Source organism: Vigna angularis, chromosome 5 (assembly GCF_016808095.1).
Source record: "Vigna angularis cultivar LongXiaoDou No.4 chromosome 5, ASM1680809v1, whole genome shotgun sequence".
Taxonomy (NCBI): domain Eukaryota; kingdom Viridiplantae; phylum Streptophyta; class Magnoliopsida; order Fabales; family Fabaceae; genus Vigna; species Vigna angularis.
Genome location: NC_068974.1, coordinates 27,629,363 through 27,644,304, shown reverse-complemented (window position 1 = coordinate 27,644,304; position 14,942 = coordinate 27,629,363). Strand labels below are relative to the sequence as shown.

Sequence of the window (14,942 nt, the reverse complement as noted above, 5' to 3'; positions counted from 1 at the left end):
CCCTGTTAACCTGACTGACTACCTGAGTTGGACTTTCTGTACAAAATCTCATTTTCTCTCGGGTAATCGTTTACCAGGAACTTGTAAACGATTACCAGAGCATTTATTCAACACCCTCAGTCATCCCTTGCACAGCTTGGTCCTCCAAGTGATGAGGGGTCACTCCACACTCCTTGGCCTCACATCACATCACCCCCCACTCAAATTGTCATTCAAATGAACTGGTTTTGACATTGGTCACCCATGTTACCCAGAATGACCACTCAAACACCAACATCTTACAAACAAGTCTGCAACTTAGGAGACACTAAACTTGACCACATTCTGAAATCCACAAACCCACAACTCATAATAACAATGGTATTGAAAAAATAAAATATGAGACCAATTCAAACAAAAACTCAAATTTTATATCATTGAACTAAATCCGATACATTACACTTTGTTTTCTTAATCTATTTACAATGATTACAATTATCATTTACTTTCCATTAATCAACTAAATACACATATCACTCATTTTTTATTCTAAGCACTACGGTTCCGGTGTGTGGAGTCCTAAGTGCTCTTTCCTTGTAACGAACCCTAACATACGTCTTCAAAGGTTGTTCATTTCCGTCAATGTCAGTAGGGAATACAAAACCAGTGTTCACGGATGGTTCTGTACGAGGCACACTTTGTCCAACGTCATCTTTGTTTTGCCTTCTTGCCTTCTCTTCAGCCAATTGTGCCTCCAAACTTGCAACCCTCCTTTTAAGTTCTTCAATTAGAAATTCTTGGTCCTCTAAGGCACGCATAAAAGTTTCTCTGCGAAACGCGACCTTGGACCTTCACGAGAAGGGACCTTCGTCTCCAATGAAACAAAGAAAGGGGTATTTTCGGATTTTCAGTTAAAAGAAGGGTTCCGGACTTCCATTTTGAAGGTTTTTATAAAATATTTTTTTTAAAACAAACCAATGAAAGCACGACACGTGACGTTGTAAAAAATGTGTTAAGAAAACGTTGTTGGAATATCGCGGTCCATATATTTAGTATGTTTCATTTCCAGCCTATCTATGATTTTGCTTTTTTTCCTTGAAGCTTCTCTCACATAGCCTTTTATTAGTCAGGTTCACATTTATTACTCTTTAACAAAAGCTAGTATGAATATTGAGGGAGAGTTGAAAAGTCTCAACTCCCAACATTTATCATTTCAGATTTTTATTCAACAGTTGGTGTTTCACATCGTTCTCAGATATTTGATGGATGACTTTCAAGTATGTGAGTATTTACATCCATTAATTAAGAAACTTCGTATCTCATTTAGTTTTGAATGAATTTATAAAAAATGGTTAGTTAAATTTTTAAAGGAAATAAAGAAAATAGGTTTTCGAGTTCTGTTTATTTTTTTGTTTAAGATAATTAAATATAATTTTTAATTTAAATATATTAAATTAATCAAAGATAAATATTTGTTCTAGACCTTGAATTATCAGTCGTGGGTAAGTTATGCTTACGATGGGTTAAAAAAATCGTGTTCCATATATATTATGTACATATTTTTCATTCTATTAGGTAAGCTTACTAAGTTTTCACAGTTTTTCAAATTCAAAATAGTAAGCTTGCTCAGAAGACCAATTGATGGACTGAGTTTTCGGAGCTGTATCCATCCTTCAAGAACTATTCCTTCAAGATTTAGGGCCTCTGCAACGTCTGCCATCTCAACTAATTTTTTGGAGTAAGAGAGATCCAAATGCTTCAAATTAGGTAGAACCTACAACGATTAGCAAATACAAGATCCCAATTAATAATGGTTTTCTTTAATTTTTTTCTTAGAAATATAAATTTAGTATACATCACCTTCGTGCCACTCCACAGTTGTTGAATACTGTTTTCTCTCAATTTTAACTCAACTAGTTTGTGTGGCTGAAAACTTTGAGGCAAACACTCAAAAGGATAATTCACTAGTAAAAAAACAAGATTTTAACTTGCGCATTTGGCATCAGTTAAATTGTAAACGAAGCAAAAAATGGCGCGGTGGCCTTTTTGTAGTTATTACAACTGAATATGCCTCGGTTCAAAAAGAACCGATGCCTAAAACTGGTGCGGTGACATTTTTGTAATTATTGCGCAAGGTATATGCCTCGGTTCAAAAAGAACCGATGCCTAAAACTGATACGGTGGCATTTTTGTAATTATCGCGCAAGGTATATGCCTCGGTTCAAAAAGAACCGATGCCTAAAACTGGTGCGGTGGCATTTTTGTAATTATCGCGCAAAGGTATATGTCTCGGTTCAAAAGGAACCGATGCCTAAAACTGGTTTTGTAATTATTTTTTATTTTTTTGAGAGCGTTTAGGCATCGGTTTTTTATAGAACCGCGGTCGTAGACCCTTATTGCCTCGGTTAAAAAAATAACCGAGGTAATAACATGTGTTTAGGGTTTAATTTCGCAAACAGAGATAGAAGTTGCGCCGCTCCTCTCTTTTCTCCCATTTTCTTTTGCATCCCTTCCTTCCTCTTCTTTGCTCTGATGGAGGCGCGACGAAGGGATTAACAGAGCGGACGCAGGAGCAGCGGTGCCCTGATTGGCGAGTCTGGTGCGGTGCCCGGTCTGGTTTCGTTGCTCCGGTGCAGCAATCTGTGGACAGACTGCGGCGAAGACGCAAGGGCGTAGTGGTCGTTCCTTTTCTTGCGACGGGGTGCACTGGTCGTTCCGATTCGTCTAGGGTTCCGATTTCAATTTTTGGATTTTTGATTGGAGTTTCTGCTTGAGTTTTTGATTGGATTTTTGATTGGAGTTTCAATTTTTGGATTTTTGATTGGAGTTTTTGAGTGGCGGCAGAGCTGAGACCTCAAGGAACAGAGGAACAGAGGCTGGTGGAGAATCATTCTTGTTTCACTAAAAATGTGGAATTGCGTTGTTGTGTTGGTAGCTCTGAAAGTGGGAAATCATGCTGGTGGCAGTGGAAGATGGGTGATGGCAGTGGAAGATGGGTGATGCATAAGAACAAACATCAACAACATCCTATAAAGCTTAAAAAAAAAAAACAAGTTACTGCCTCGGTTACGTAAAAACCGAGGCATAAATCCTATTCTTTTTAACTCAGTTCACGACCGAGGCATAAAACTTACCCTTTTTTACCTCGCCGGTATATGCCTCGGTTGTAAAACCGGTGTCTAAAAGCAAAAGTAACCGGTGCAGTATCCTCTTAGTGTACTAGTGATTGTTCCAAGTAAGATATCCTTGTTCACTTGAAAGATGACTAAGACTTCCTGAACATATCACGTTCTCAAGTCTAAGAAACTTAAGGTGTCTAATTTTCGATAGACCATCTACCCTCACAGTTTTAGAACCCCAAAGTGAATTAACAACTACGACTTCAAGAATTTCAGTTGTCTACGCACAAAGAATAAAATTGTTATATTTTTTTGAAGGATTTTCATACTCTAAAAAAATGGCAACATAAAATTTTAATTGAATCTATTAATTTTACCTGATTGTTCGACATAGCTTTGGCAAAATCATGGCAATCCCACAACCTACTCCTCTTTAGGGGTTCCTTAGGTGATTCTTCTTTGACAATATACCTACCCAAGTCCTTCAACAAGTTGTGCATATAAATACACCTATCCTCTTTTAATATTAGTGATTTGTCAAGCAGAACTTGTAGACTGTGAGAAATGAAGTCCCACATTGGTGGGAACTTGTAAAGGGGTATGGCTTGGTGGCTATAAAAGAAACCCCTTGCCCCCTTTGTTATACATCCCATTCTCTCCTTTGTTCTCTCATTTCTTGTATTCTCATAATTTTGAGAAGTTCTTTAGAGAAAGAGAGGTGCTATAAATTTCTTCCATTAGTATAAAATTTCTTGTTATACACCTAATGAACTTGAATTTTGATATATTTTGCTTACATCATCAATAAAACAATGAAAATCATATTGATGATAGATTCTTTCGTATAAACCTCGAGCAAGAGTAGTCTTTCCTATGCCACCCATCCCACTGATTCCAACAACTCCAACAATATTTACTGATTCAAAACATACAAGATTTACTAATTTTTCAAGTCTACTTTCTATCCCAACTAGTTCATCCTTTGGGAGACTACAAATTTTGGGACCAAAGTATTTGTTACATTTTGAACAATTTCTTCAATTTGTACATATTGTGGCCTAAAATTTAAAAAAAAATGAAGGAAAACCACCCAATAGAACCAAAAATGTGTATATGCATTTATAGGACAAAATAATATATAACTAAAGGATTTTAACTTTTCAAACTATGATTTTCGTCATCTGGACTCAGTTAGCATGTTTCCTCCTAAATCCTTGTTTTTACATAATGGCACAAGATAAATCATGACTACTAGGGAGAAAGTCCTAGAACCCATCCAAATGTATTGTAATTAGTCTACAAGCAAAACAACTTCATAAATGCAGAATGTGTTAGATAAACTTAAATCAGTAGGGATGTTTTTTACTTTAGGGTGAGTCTGTAGTATTGTCGGGTTAACTCATTCAGCTGTGTTGGAGATTTTCTGAGTAAAAGCTACATCTTTTATTGAATTGATGAACTTGTAACTGCTGCTGCAACTAAAGTATAACTTTAACACTCCTCCTTACTTTGGTTGCTGCAAACTCCAAGCTTTTCTCTAAGAAATTCAAACTTGCTTTTTGGTAAAGGCTTGGTAAATATATCAGCAAGTTGCAATTCAGATTTGCAATATGTCAAGCTAATTGTACCTTCTTTTTGCACTTCTCTAAGAAAGAATAATTTGATATTGAAATGTTTGGTTTTCCATGAAAAACGGGATTGCTTGAAATAGAAATAGCAGCTTGATTGTCAACAAATATTTTAGTGCATTTTTCTTGCTTCATATTTAAATCGACTAGAATCTTTCTTAACCACAAAGCTTGATTTACAGCAGCGTTGGCTGCAATAAATTCAGCTTCTGTAGTAGATTGTGCTACAATGTTTTGTTTTTTACAGCACCGTGAGAACACACATGATCCAAACAAGAAACAGTAGCTTGAAGTGCTTTTCAGGTCATCCAGCGAGCCTCCCTAGTCACTATCAGAATATCCTTGCAGTGTATCATCCTGACTTGCAAAAAATTTGATTCCAAAATTTAATGTTCCTTTCACATACCTCAGAACTCTTTTTGCAGCAATAAGATGTGTCTCAGTTGCATAATTTGTAAATCTAGATAATAGACTTACAGAATGTAAGATATCAGGTCTAGTAGTTGTTAAGTACATTAAGCAATCAACTAGACTTCTATAAAAAGTTTCATCAACTGGTTCGGCTTCATCCTTTTTGCTCAACTTTTCCTTCTAGCACATTGGAGTATCTACGCTCTTGCATTCATCCATTTTAAACTTTTTTAGAATTTCTTTAATATACTTCTTTTGACAGATGAATACTTCTCCATTTTTCTGATTTATTTCCATTCCTAGAAAATAAGCCATTTCCCCCAAATCTGTCATCTCAAAAATTTGCTTCAAATCTTCTTTGAATTTTCTCACGAGTTCTTCATTGCTTCCTGTAACCAGCAAATCATCCACATATAATGAGATAAAAATAAAATGTATTTCATCACCTTTAATGTAGAGAGTAGCTTCATTAAGACTTATCTTGAATCCCAATTTCATCAAGTACTCATCAATTCTGCTGTACCATGCTCTAGGGGCCTGTTTTAGGCCATATAAAGCCTTTTTAAGCAAATACAAAATTCTAATTGCTTATTAATTTGACTTGGGAACGACCTCGATCCCAACGCAAAAAGGATGAAATACCTATCAACTGGATATTAGGTCAGCATGTCTAAATGAGGTGCTCGAAGAAGAGATTTATGTTGAACAACCACAAGACTTCATCAATAAAGGCAATGAAGGCAAAGTTCCAAGACTTTAAAAAGCATTATATGGCCTGAAGCAAGCTCCTCGAGCATGGTATAACAAGATTGATATATACTTCATCGATCAAGGATTTAGGAGGAGCAAGAGTGAGCCAACACTATATATTAAGGCATAAGGTCAGTACCATCTAATTGTCTCTTTATATGTCGATGATCTTATCTATACAGAAAATAATATGGAGATGATGAAAGAATTTAAAGAAGACATGATGAAGACAATTGAAATGACCGACCTTGGCTTGATAAACTATTTTGTCGATATATAGGTGAAACAACAAAAAGAAGGAATATTTATCTCTCAAAAGAAATATATTGAAGCTCTATTGAAAAATGTTCAAGATGGATGATTGTAAAGTTTTTTGTACTCCGTTGGTGGTAAATGAGAAGCTACAAAAAGATGATGGAGCACAAGAGGCAAATGCATCATGCTATAGGAGTTTGATTGGAAGTCTCTTGTATCTCCCAGCCACACGCCCAAACATTATGTATGCTACAAATCTTCTATGAAGATTCATGCAAAAGCCAAGTCAGATTCATTATGGAGTAGGAAAAAGAATTTTAAGATATCTACGAGGCACAAAAGAGTAGTATATGGTACAAAATCATGACTAACTCAAGGATGATTGGCTACACAGATAGTGATTGGGCAAGATCAATGAACGACATGAAGAGTACGTCAGGATATGCTTTCTCACTAGGATCAGGTATTTTATCTTGGGCATCAAAGAAGCAAGCAACCATGGCACAATCAACAGCAGTAGCAGAGTATGTAGCAGGTGCTGAAACCACAAGTCCAGTAATATGGCTACGAAGAATACTTGAAAAAATGGGTAAACCACGAGATGGACTGACTATTATCTATTGCGACAACAAATTGAGAATAGCAATAGCAAAAAATCTAGTCCATCATCAAAGAACAAAACACATAGTCATTAAATATCACTTCATTCGAGATGAAGAGACAATTAAACAAATCCGACTCGAGCATTGTCCAACAGAAGACCAAACTGTAGATATTTTTACGAAGGTATTATGATAATGCTAATTCTTACCATTATCTAAGCATCATTTTAGTAGCAAAATCAACTCTTCTTTAGCTTATTACTTGCTTAAATCCTCTCTTTTATTTAGTTTTAGTATTTATCTATATTTTGGGCTACATTACGTAAATAATACTCTAATCCCTTGTTTTCTTTGATCTATTTTGATGTTAGGAAGATCCTCCATTACATTGAAGAGTCTCGATGATCTAGGAAGTCATTGATTTAACAGTCATTTTCGCTTAAGCGAGAATAATTTAGCTTAAGCGAGAATGACTATCTTCTCCAAGAAGAATTCTCGCTTAAGCGAGAATAATTTAGCTTAAGCGAGAATTCGGGCAGTATATATACTCACGAGGCAGAAAGAAAAATGGTCTTTGGTTCTTTGGAGGCGCGATTTCACGTCTGGAGCTCATGGAGGACGCGAGGAGCTTGTGGGAACATCTCCTCCTCTTCCTTTGGGTCTCCTTCTTCTTCCATCTTCCATGTTTGTAAGCTTTAGGGTTCTCCATGGAAATGGAGAACCAGATTCATCTTGTTAGGGTTAGATGTAGCCTATGAACTCTTGTGTAATGAATGATTGTTTCGTATTTATAAATGCCTTTTCTATCTATTACTAGTATTCTTGTTTCCGATCTTAAAGCTTGCATGTAATGGGGACGTTCATGACTTGATTTTAGGGTTTCATTGAGCCAAGGATGAGATATGAAATCTTGAACTGAAACAAGAGTCCTTGTGGGTCATTGAGCCAGGGATGGGATATGATTCACATGTTGTCTTAGATCCTAGTTCTTAATGCGGGTTTGCTTGTTAGATTGTCCAAGGGATTGGAGTTTGATAAGGAAAACCTAGGCTCTTTCACCTAAGGGATTAGGGCTAGAGTGTTTTAGTGGATTGACTTTAGTAAATTGATAGAGAGGAGATGAAATTGGTTATACACAAGAGTGCATTGGTGAAAACTAACCTTAACAATGTCATTTCATACCATTTCTAGTCTTTTCCATTTCCAAGTGCCTTCAATACCAAAGTCCAACCTTGTAATTACTTGTGAATTTATCTTTTTGCACATATTCTTAAATGATGAGTTGTTCTTGAGTCTAGATGAGTTGTTAATCGCACAATTTTCTAGTATTATGAGTCTCTTGGGAAAACGATACCTGGTCTTACCATGGTTTATTACTTGAACGATTTGGTGCACTTGCCAAAGAGTTTAACATATTACCATGACCAAGATTTGAACTATTATGCACTATGCTTAGAGTTACCGAATTTTCATTAAGAATGAGTATTAAAGTGTAATGCACATTCTAGAAGAATGTAGAAACTCCTTATATAGAATAATTGAAATTTAATACAAATTCTAGAATATTATAGAAAAGTCTAAGCTAGGAAGAAAAAAATCAAGACCATTCTACATAGGTAAAAATCTAGAAGATTCAACATAAGTTGTGGCTAGCATCTTCTGGAATAATATGAGTCTATAAATATTCATGTACTCTACCTTTTGATGCAAGACAATATCTACCACAACTAAGACAACTACAACACTTCTTCCAACTACTGTTTTCCACATTTTCTCTGCATTCCGCTATCTCTAGATTTTCTCTATCCCATTAATTATTCCTTTCACAACCTCAAATTCCATATGAATAGCATTGCTGAAATATTATTGATTCCAATTTACCTATTCTTTCCTTTCCTTGAAATCTATGTTTATAAAATATTATGATCTCAGATGATATGTGTTTTATGGTGCACTTTGAATTTCAGCCACTATTTGTTATGTTCATTCTGATATTAGTTCTTTTTGAACCCCTTCTGTATAATACATGGAAGAAAGGAACTTAGGAGTTGAAACATTTCAATTTAAGCATGTAATTGTAACTAAGATTTTATTTTTTCTTGTGGAATTTAAATTCAGGATAGACAAATACCATTCTTTCTGCTGAGTTTAGAAGGGAAAGAAAACAATAGAGGTTTATTTCACCAATTGTAATGTAGGTATATATGAGTATAGTTGTATACAGTTTACTTGTCATAGAACTGCAAGATTGGATAGAGGAAATGTCAGCTTTTGTCAAACTCATCGACAAGCGCCATCTCGTGATGGTCGGACTCGAAGGTTTTTACGGTCCTAATGATCCAAAAAGATTGATGGTGAACCCTGAGGACTGGGCATCTCGACTTGGATCTGATTTTATAAGGAACTCCTTGATCTCAAGCATTGATTTCATCTCTGTTCATATCTATCCTGATCATTGGTAAGCATTGTTTAACTGCTACATGCCTATGTCTATGATTTTGTATTTTCTTTGACTGTTAATGAAGGAACTGAACTCTTAAAGAATCAAAGAACTCAACTATCTCAGCAATAATTTGTTTGAAACTTGAATCCCAAGACATCTTATGATGATTCTGATTAGCTTAATGTTTAGTATTAACTTTTCAAAAAACCTATGCATAAGTTTCATGAGCAGGTATTTGAAGACTACATGAAATTTGTGTCAAAGTGGATGCTTTCTCACATTGAAGATGGTGATAAGGTACTGAACAAGCCGGTTGTGTTCTCTGAATTTGGATTCAGACATAAATTTTACAATGTCAGAGAGAAAAACAATGTACAAAACAATTTTAGACATCGTACAAATATGCAAAGAAAAACAGGTCTGGAGGTGGATGTCTGGTTTGGCAATTCTTGGTTGGAGGAATGCAGGAGTTTAGTGATGATTTTGGAATCATCCTTAGGGAAAAGACACCAATTCTTTCACCGTTCATTGAACAATCATGCAGATTGACGAAGGTAAAGGAGTGGCCGCATAAGGACAAAAGTTTCAAACAATTTTGTTAGAAAAAAGTGTGGAAATAAAAGCCCTTGATTTGAAAAGGGGAGAAATATGGGTTGTTTTGTGGTTTAAGACTAGTTCTGTAGAATATGGTTCTGTTTTCATCACCAATGGTGTAGTTGGTTAGTGGCGTATATATAGTGTGGTAACACATAGATTAGATATTACTCTATAAACACTTTTTTCAAAGCTTGTAACCTCATCAACAAAATCAACCATCAAGTGTTTTAAGATGTGAGGCAATTTTTTTTTTTTTTTAACTTTTGAGTTCTATCATCAAATCTTCATTTTTCTTATTTTATTTAAGATATTTTTTCCTTTGAAAAATTGTCTAATTTTTATGGAAAATTTAAATTTTAAATTTCCATATCTTTATTTAAATTTTAGTCAAGAAGATATTTTTAAATAAAATAAAGAAATTGAAAACATAAGATAAGTGACTTTCATTTAAAAAAAACATAAAAGAAATTAATTTTCATTTAAAAATCAAAGAGGATATGAATGTTATTTTATTGAGAATTGTCTTGGTCATGAGTTTTGATTTTAGTCTTTATAATAATTTATTTCGTTAGTCTTTCATATATGTAAAAATTAAATTATTGTTTAGTGTTTATGAATTTTGATTCTACTCTATATATTTCTTTTTTAATTTTCATCTTTCTAAAATTTCGATTCCTAATTTATAATCCTTAATGTATGGTATACAGTATGGACCGTTCGGTCCATCCATTAAAGGTCGTTCGGTCCATCCGCTACTTCAACAATGTTGAGCTCCTAATTGGGTCAACTTTCAAATTATTATTAAGACAATAGCCTAATAGACGATAAAATAATCAAAGATATCTGATTAAAGATAGATAAGTTGTTTATCAGTAACTGACCGAACATAAAGGTAACTTTATTTTTATTCTATTGGATCTGTGTTAGTTTAAAAGATCCATGAGATGACTTATAAATAGAAGGTCAAGACCAAAAACCAGGTACGTTCAATACACGCTCTACGAGACTCAAATATTCAACTATGATAAATAGTTCATTAAACAGCTCCTAACTTGAGCGTCGGAGTACCTTTTGCAGGTACCTCCCCCCTAGTCAAGAATAAACCCGAGCGGAGCAGGCTACAACTGAGCGGTCCAGACTAGCGGCGAGCGATTCAGACAATCCAAGCGTTCAGAAGCAAGGAGGACACGTCGGAAAGGTTAGTCTCTCGGTCCTGAATTAATCCCTACCGAAACAAGAGATGCAGCGAACACACGCAGAGGAGATTGTGGCGCTAAGGGCTGAATGAGTCCCTCCCGAGCGGTCTGCCTCAAACCGAGAGAACAAAAGCGAAGCAAGTCGTAATCAAACCAACCTGAACGGTAGAGGTAGAAGGGAGCCAACACCCCTACAAACCGTTTGGCCTACCAGTTTACTCCCTTTTACGGCGACCATCATGCAAACTCCAATGCCAGAAAAACCTCCTCCCGCATTGTATAAGTATGATGGTTCAATTGATCTGGACGATCAACTAAGGACGTTCAGTAACGCAATGAAATTCTATAAAAACAGCGACCCGATCATGTGTAGAGCCTTCTCATTATCACTCAAGGAAGAGGCATTGGAATGGTACAACACTCTTCCTCCCAAGACAGTGGATTGCTTCACCAATGTAGAAACCCTCTTTAGGAGACAATACGCAGCCAATCAAAGACAGGAGATAACACCGGCGGAATTGGTAAACACCAAACAGGAGAAGGGTGAAACTTTGAAAGCCTTTATGAAAAGGTACACTGAAACCGCACGACGAGTTAAAGATGTTAATCACAATTTATCATCAGCAATTTGCCTTCATGCCTACGACCAGGATATTTTGCTGAAAAATTGTATGCCAGACCACCAAAACTATGGATGAACTTCAGGAAAGAATTGCTAAATTCATTCGTATTGAAGGTATAAGGAATTCAAGGGAAAAACAACAGCATGAAGCTTCTGCAGACGGAATTAGAAAGGACGGCAGGCAATCATTCGGTGGCAACGACAAGGGAGGAGATCCTCGACCAAAGGACTTCCCCCGAACGCCTAAATTTGATCATTATACAGCTGTTAATGCGCCCAGGGCAAAAATCCTTGAGGAAGCCCTTAGGACTGAACATCTTTCGGTCAGAAAGCTTCATTCACCTAAAAATGTTGATGAAGGAAAGCACTGTCAATACCATCAAAACCTGGGACATACTACCGAAGAGTGTGTAACACTCAAAGATAAGATCGAACCACTTATTCGTGCAGGTCATCTCCGCAAATACGTGAAGGAGGAACGGTCGCAGGTGAGGAACCCATCAAGAAGATCTCCACGGAGAAGTATCGAATGATAGTATAGAAAAGAGGATCGGAGACATAGGTGAAGTAGCAGCCGCAGTTGTAGCCCTGACCGCTAGATTAGGGGGCATATCTTCTAGAATATATAATAAAAATTCCTTCCTAACACTTAGAATGCGACTCATCTCAAGTTTACTTTAGTTGAATTTTGATGTGATGTTTTGTTTTTAATAAATTCTTTTGACAAGACTTACACTTTCAGTATGAATAAAGCCAGACAATTTCCATTCAATCACAAGTTGCATGGCAATACAAACAAAACCCAGGGAACGCTCTCTGAAAGCCCCTGGTCCTGAACCGAGCGGTGAGGAACGTTCTCCGTGAGCTCTCACTCTCATCCTGAACCGAGCGGTGTTGCACGTCCCGAGGATTGACACTCTCGTCCACTAGGAAGTTCCAAAACGAACTCCTAGGTCGATAAACCGAGCGGTGAGGAACGTTCTCCATGAACTCTCACTCTCGTCCTAAACCGAGCGGTGTTGGACATCCTCGAGACTGACACACTCGTCCACTAGGAAGTTCCAAAACGAACTCCTAGGTCGATAAACCAAGCGGTGAGGAACGTTCTCCATGAACTCTCACTCTCGTCCTAAACCAAGCGGTGTTGGACGTCCCCGAGGACTGACACTCTCGTCCACTAGGAAGTTCCAAAACGAACTCCTAGGTCGATAAACCAAACGGTGAGGAACGTTCTCCGTGAACTCTCACTCTTGTCCTAAACTAAGCGGTGAGCTTCGTGAACTCTCACTCTCGTCCTAAACCGAGCGGTGAGCTCCATGAAATGTCAATCTCGTCAACAAAACCTAGGGAATGTTGCCCGATAAACTCCTATGCTTAAGTCCGAACGTGCTCGACCATCATGAAGTTCTCTAGTGAACTCCTAGGACGGATGCTAAAAACTAGGAACAGTCATTCTCATTTGAATCTTCAACCGAACAATCTCGCTTGCTTCGTCGTTCAGCCTTATAAAATGAGTTTGATCATCTACATTTCAGCCATTCGGCCTCTACTGCTCGGCCTTCCATGGCCTTAAGTATTCAGGCATTCGGCCTCAAAGGTATCCGGCAATTCGGCCACACAAGAAAAAGTTCTAAAAGCAACGACTCGAAGTACAATCAAAACAACCTCCCCAATACAGCGAGGACGGTCTCTCCCAAGCTCATACAAGTCCTATACTTAACCTTGGCTAGAGCCAAATGGTTAACTCGGACTTGGGGGGCATATGTATGGTATACGGTATGGACCGTTCGGTCCATCCATTAAGGGTCGTTCGGTCCATCCGCTACTTCAACAATGTTGAGCCCTAATTGGGCCAACGTTCAAATTATTATTAAGCCAATAGTCTAGCAGACGATAAAATAATCAAAGATATCTGATTAAAATAGATAAGCTGTTTATTAGTAACTGACCGAACATAAAGGTAAGTTTTTTTTTATTCTATTGGATCTGTGTTAGTTTAAAAGATCCATGAGATGACTTATAAATAAAAGGTCAAGGCCAAAAGTCAGGTACGTTCAATACACACTCTACGAGACTCAAATATTCAACCGAGCGGAACAGGCTACAACCGAGCGGTCCAGACTGACAGCGAGTAGTTCAGATGATCCAAACGTTCAGAAGCAAGGAGGACACGTCGAAAAGGTTAACTCGATCCTGAATTAATCTCTACCAAAACACTTAATATTTATCTAAGATAGATAAATTATTTTTATTTTATATATCTTTAAGAGTTTATTTTTAAAAGTGTCAAAAACTAACATATTGGTACACCTTTATATCATTTATGGTTATTTAACCTTTTCTTTTAACACATTATTATTTAGGGTTATATAATTAAAGTCAAAATTTATCTTAAAACTGGAGACGTGAAAAACATTCAACATAACTTCAACTTCATGAGAGGTAAATAAGTTTCCATTTAATTTTTTTACAATTTATATAACTTGATATTTTCAAATCATTAACTCTTAAAATTTCATTAAATATGAATGCTGAAAATAAAATATTACAATGAGTGTTATAAATAAAACGATACTTTTGGGAATATATTATCTATAGTGATATTAAATATAAATAATTTTTATAATTTTATTGTAAATCATTTTTATTTATTTTGTAAATAATTTTTTAATTAAAAAATAGTTAAATTTAAAAATATAGTCAAATAAATAAACAGTTAAAATTTAAGGAAATGGTAATTTAAACAGTAAAATTGCTAAAATAATTATTTTAATTTAACTTTTTTATTTAAAGAGTAAAATTGAAAAACAAATGTAAACCCCAACAAAGAAAATCCTTTTATATATAGGTATAGATAAAGAAGAGTAAAAACAAATAAAAATTAAAAATAATATATTTGTAGGTGTGGTATCCCATTTTAACACTATCATGAATAATCACAAATTCAAAAAACAAAACAGTTAGATGATAAGGAAAACATAAAAATTTAGTTATTAGAGTTATTCAAGGATATTTATAATATGTTTACTTTTTATACAGCAAAACCTTCAAAAGAAGTTTGAACACAAATGTAAAGTTTTAAAGAGCTATTCTATTTAGCTGAACTAATGAAGCATTCTACTCCTACATCATCGCTACCAAGGATTCCATCATCCATATAAGATTAAGAACATTTGGATTTGTGAGTGGAGGAGGAGGCCTAGGTGTCATACCCTGCTCACACGAAAAAAAGTTATCAGTTTAACTCAAGAAACTAAAATACCAACTAGACATAAATAAGAGTAAATAACTGAAACTTGGTACACTCGTAACCTACAGGTTTACTGAGGAAGAATTGTTC

At 35.9% G+C, this 14,942-nt stretch overlaps 2 protein-coding genes across 2 annotated transcripts; both read left to right on the top strand.

Annotated features, from left to right (window-relative positions):
- The first annotated feature begins 8,472 nt into the window (after window positions 1–8,472).
- On the top strand, window positions 8,473–10,039 carry LOC108339358 (mannan endo-1,4-beta-mannosidase 2). The gene is given in 4 exon segments (XM_017576497.2): window positions 8,473–9,206; window positions 9,407–9,516; window positions 9,518–9,577; window positions 9,579–10,039. Coding segments are annotated over 4 exon segments (639 nt in total). The 5' UTR covers window positions 8,473–8,948; the 3' UTR covers window positions 9,790–10,039.
- A 1,192-nt stretch (window positions 10,040–11,231) lies between these two features.
- LOC108339357 (uncharacterized) lies at window positions 11,232–12,135 on the top strand. Its single transcript, XM_017576496.1, has 2 exons — window positions 11,232–11,649; window positions 11,717–12,135. Exons 1-2 carry the CDS (start codon window positions 11,232–11,234, stop codon window positions 12,133–12,135), a joined length of 837 nt encoding a protein of 278 aa, XP_017431985.1.
- The last annotated feature ends 2,807 nt before the right edge of the window (window positions 12,136–14,942 follow it).

Excerpts from the sequence above, each read along its gene's own strand:
- LOC108339357 (XM_017576496.1), top strand. The coding sequence starts at position 11,232 with ATGCCAGAAAAACCTCCTCCCGCATTGTATAAGTATGATGGTTCAATT. Across the intron at positions 11,650-11,716 it reads GGATATTTTGCTGAAAAATT|GTATAAGGAATTCAAGGGAA; the intron begins GTATGCCAGACC and ends TTCGTATTGAAG.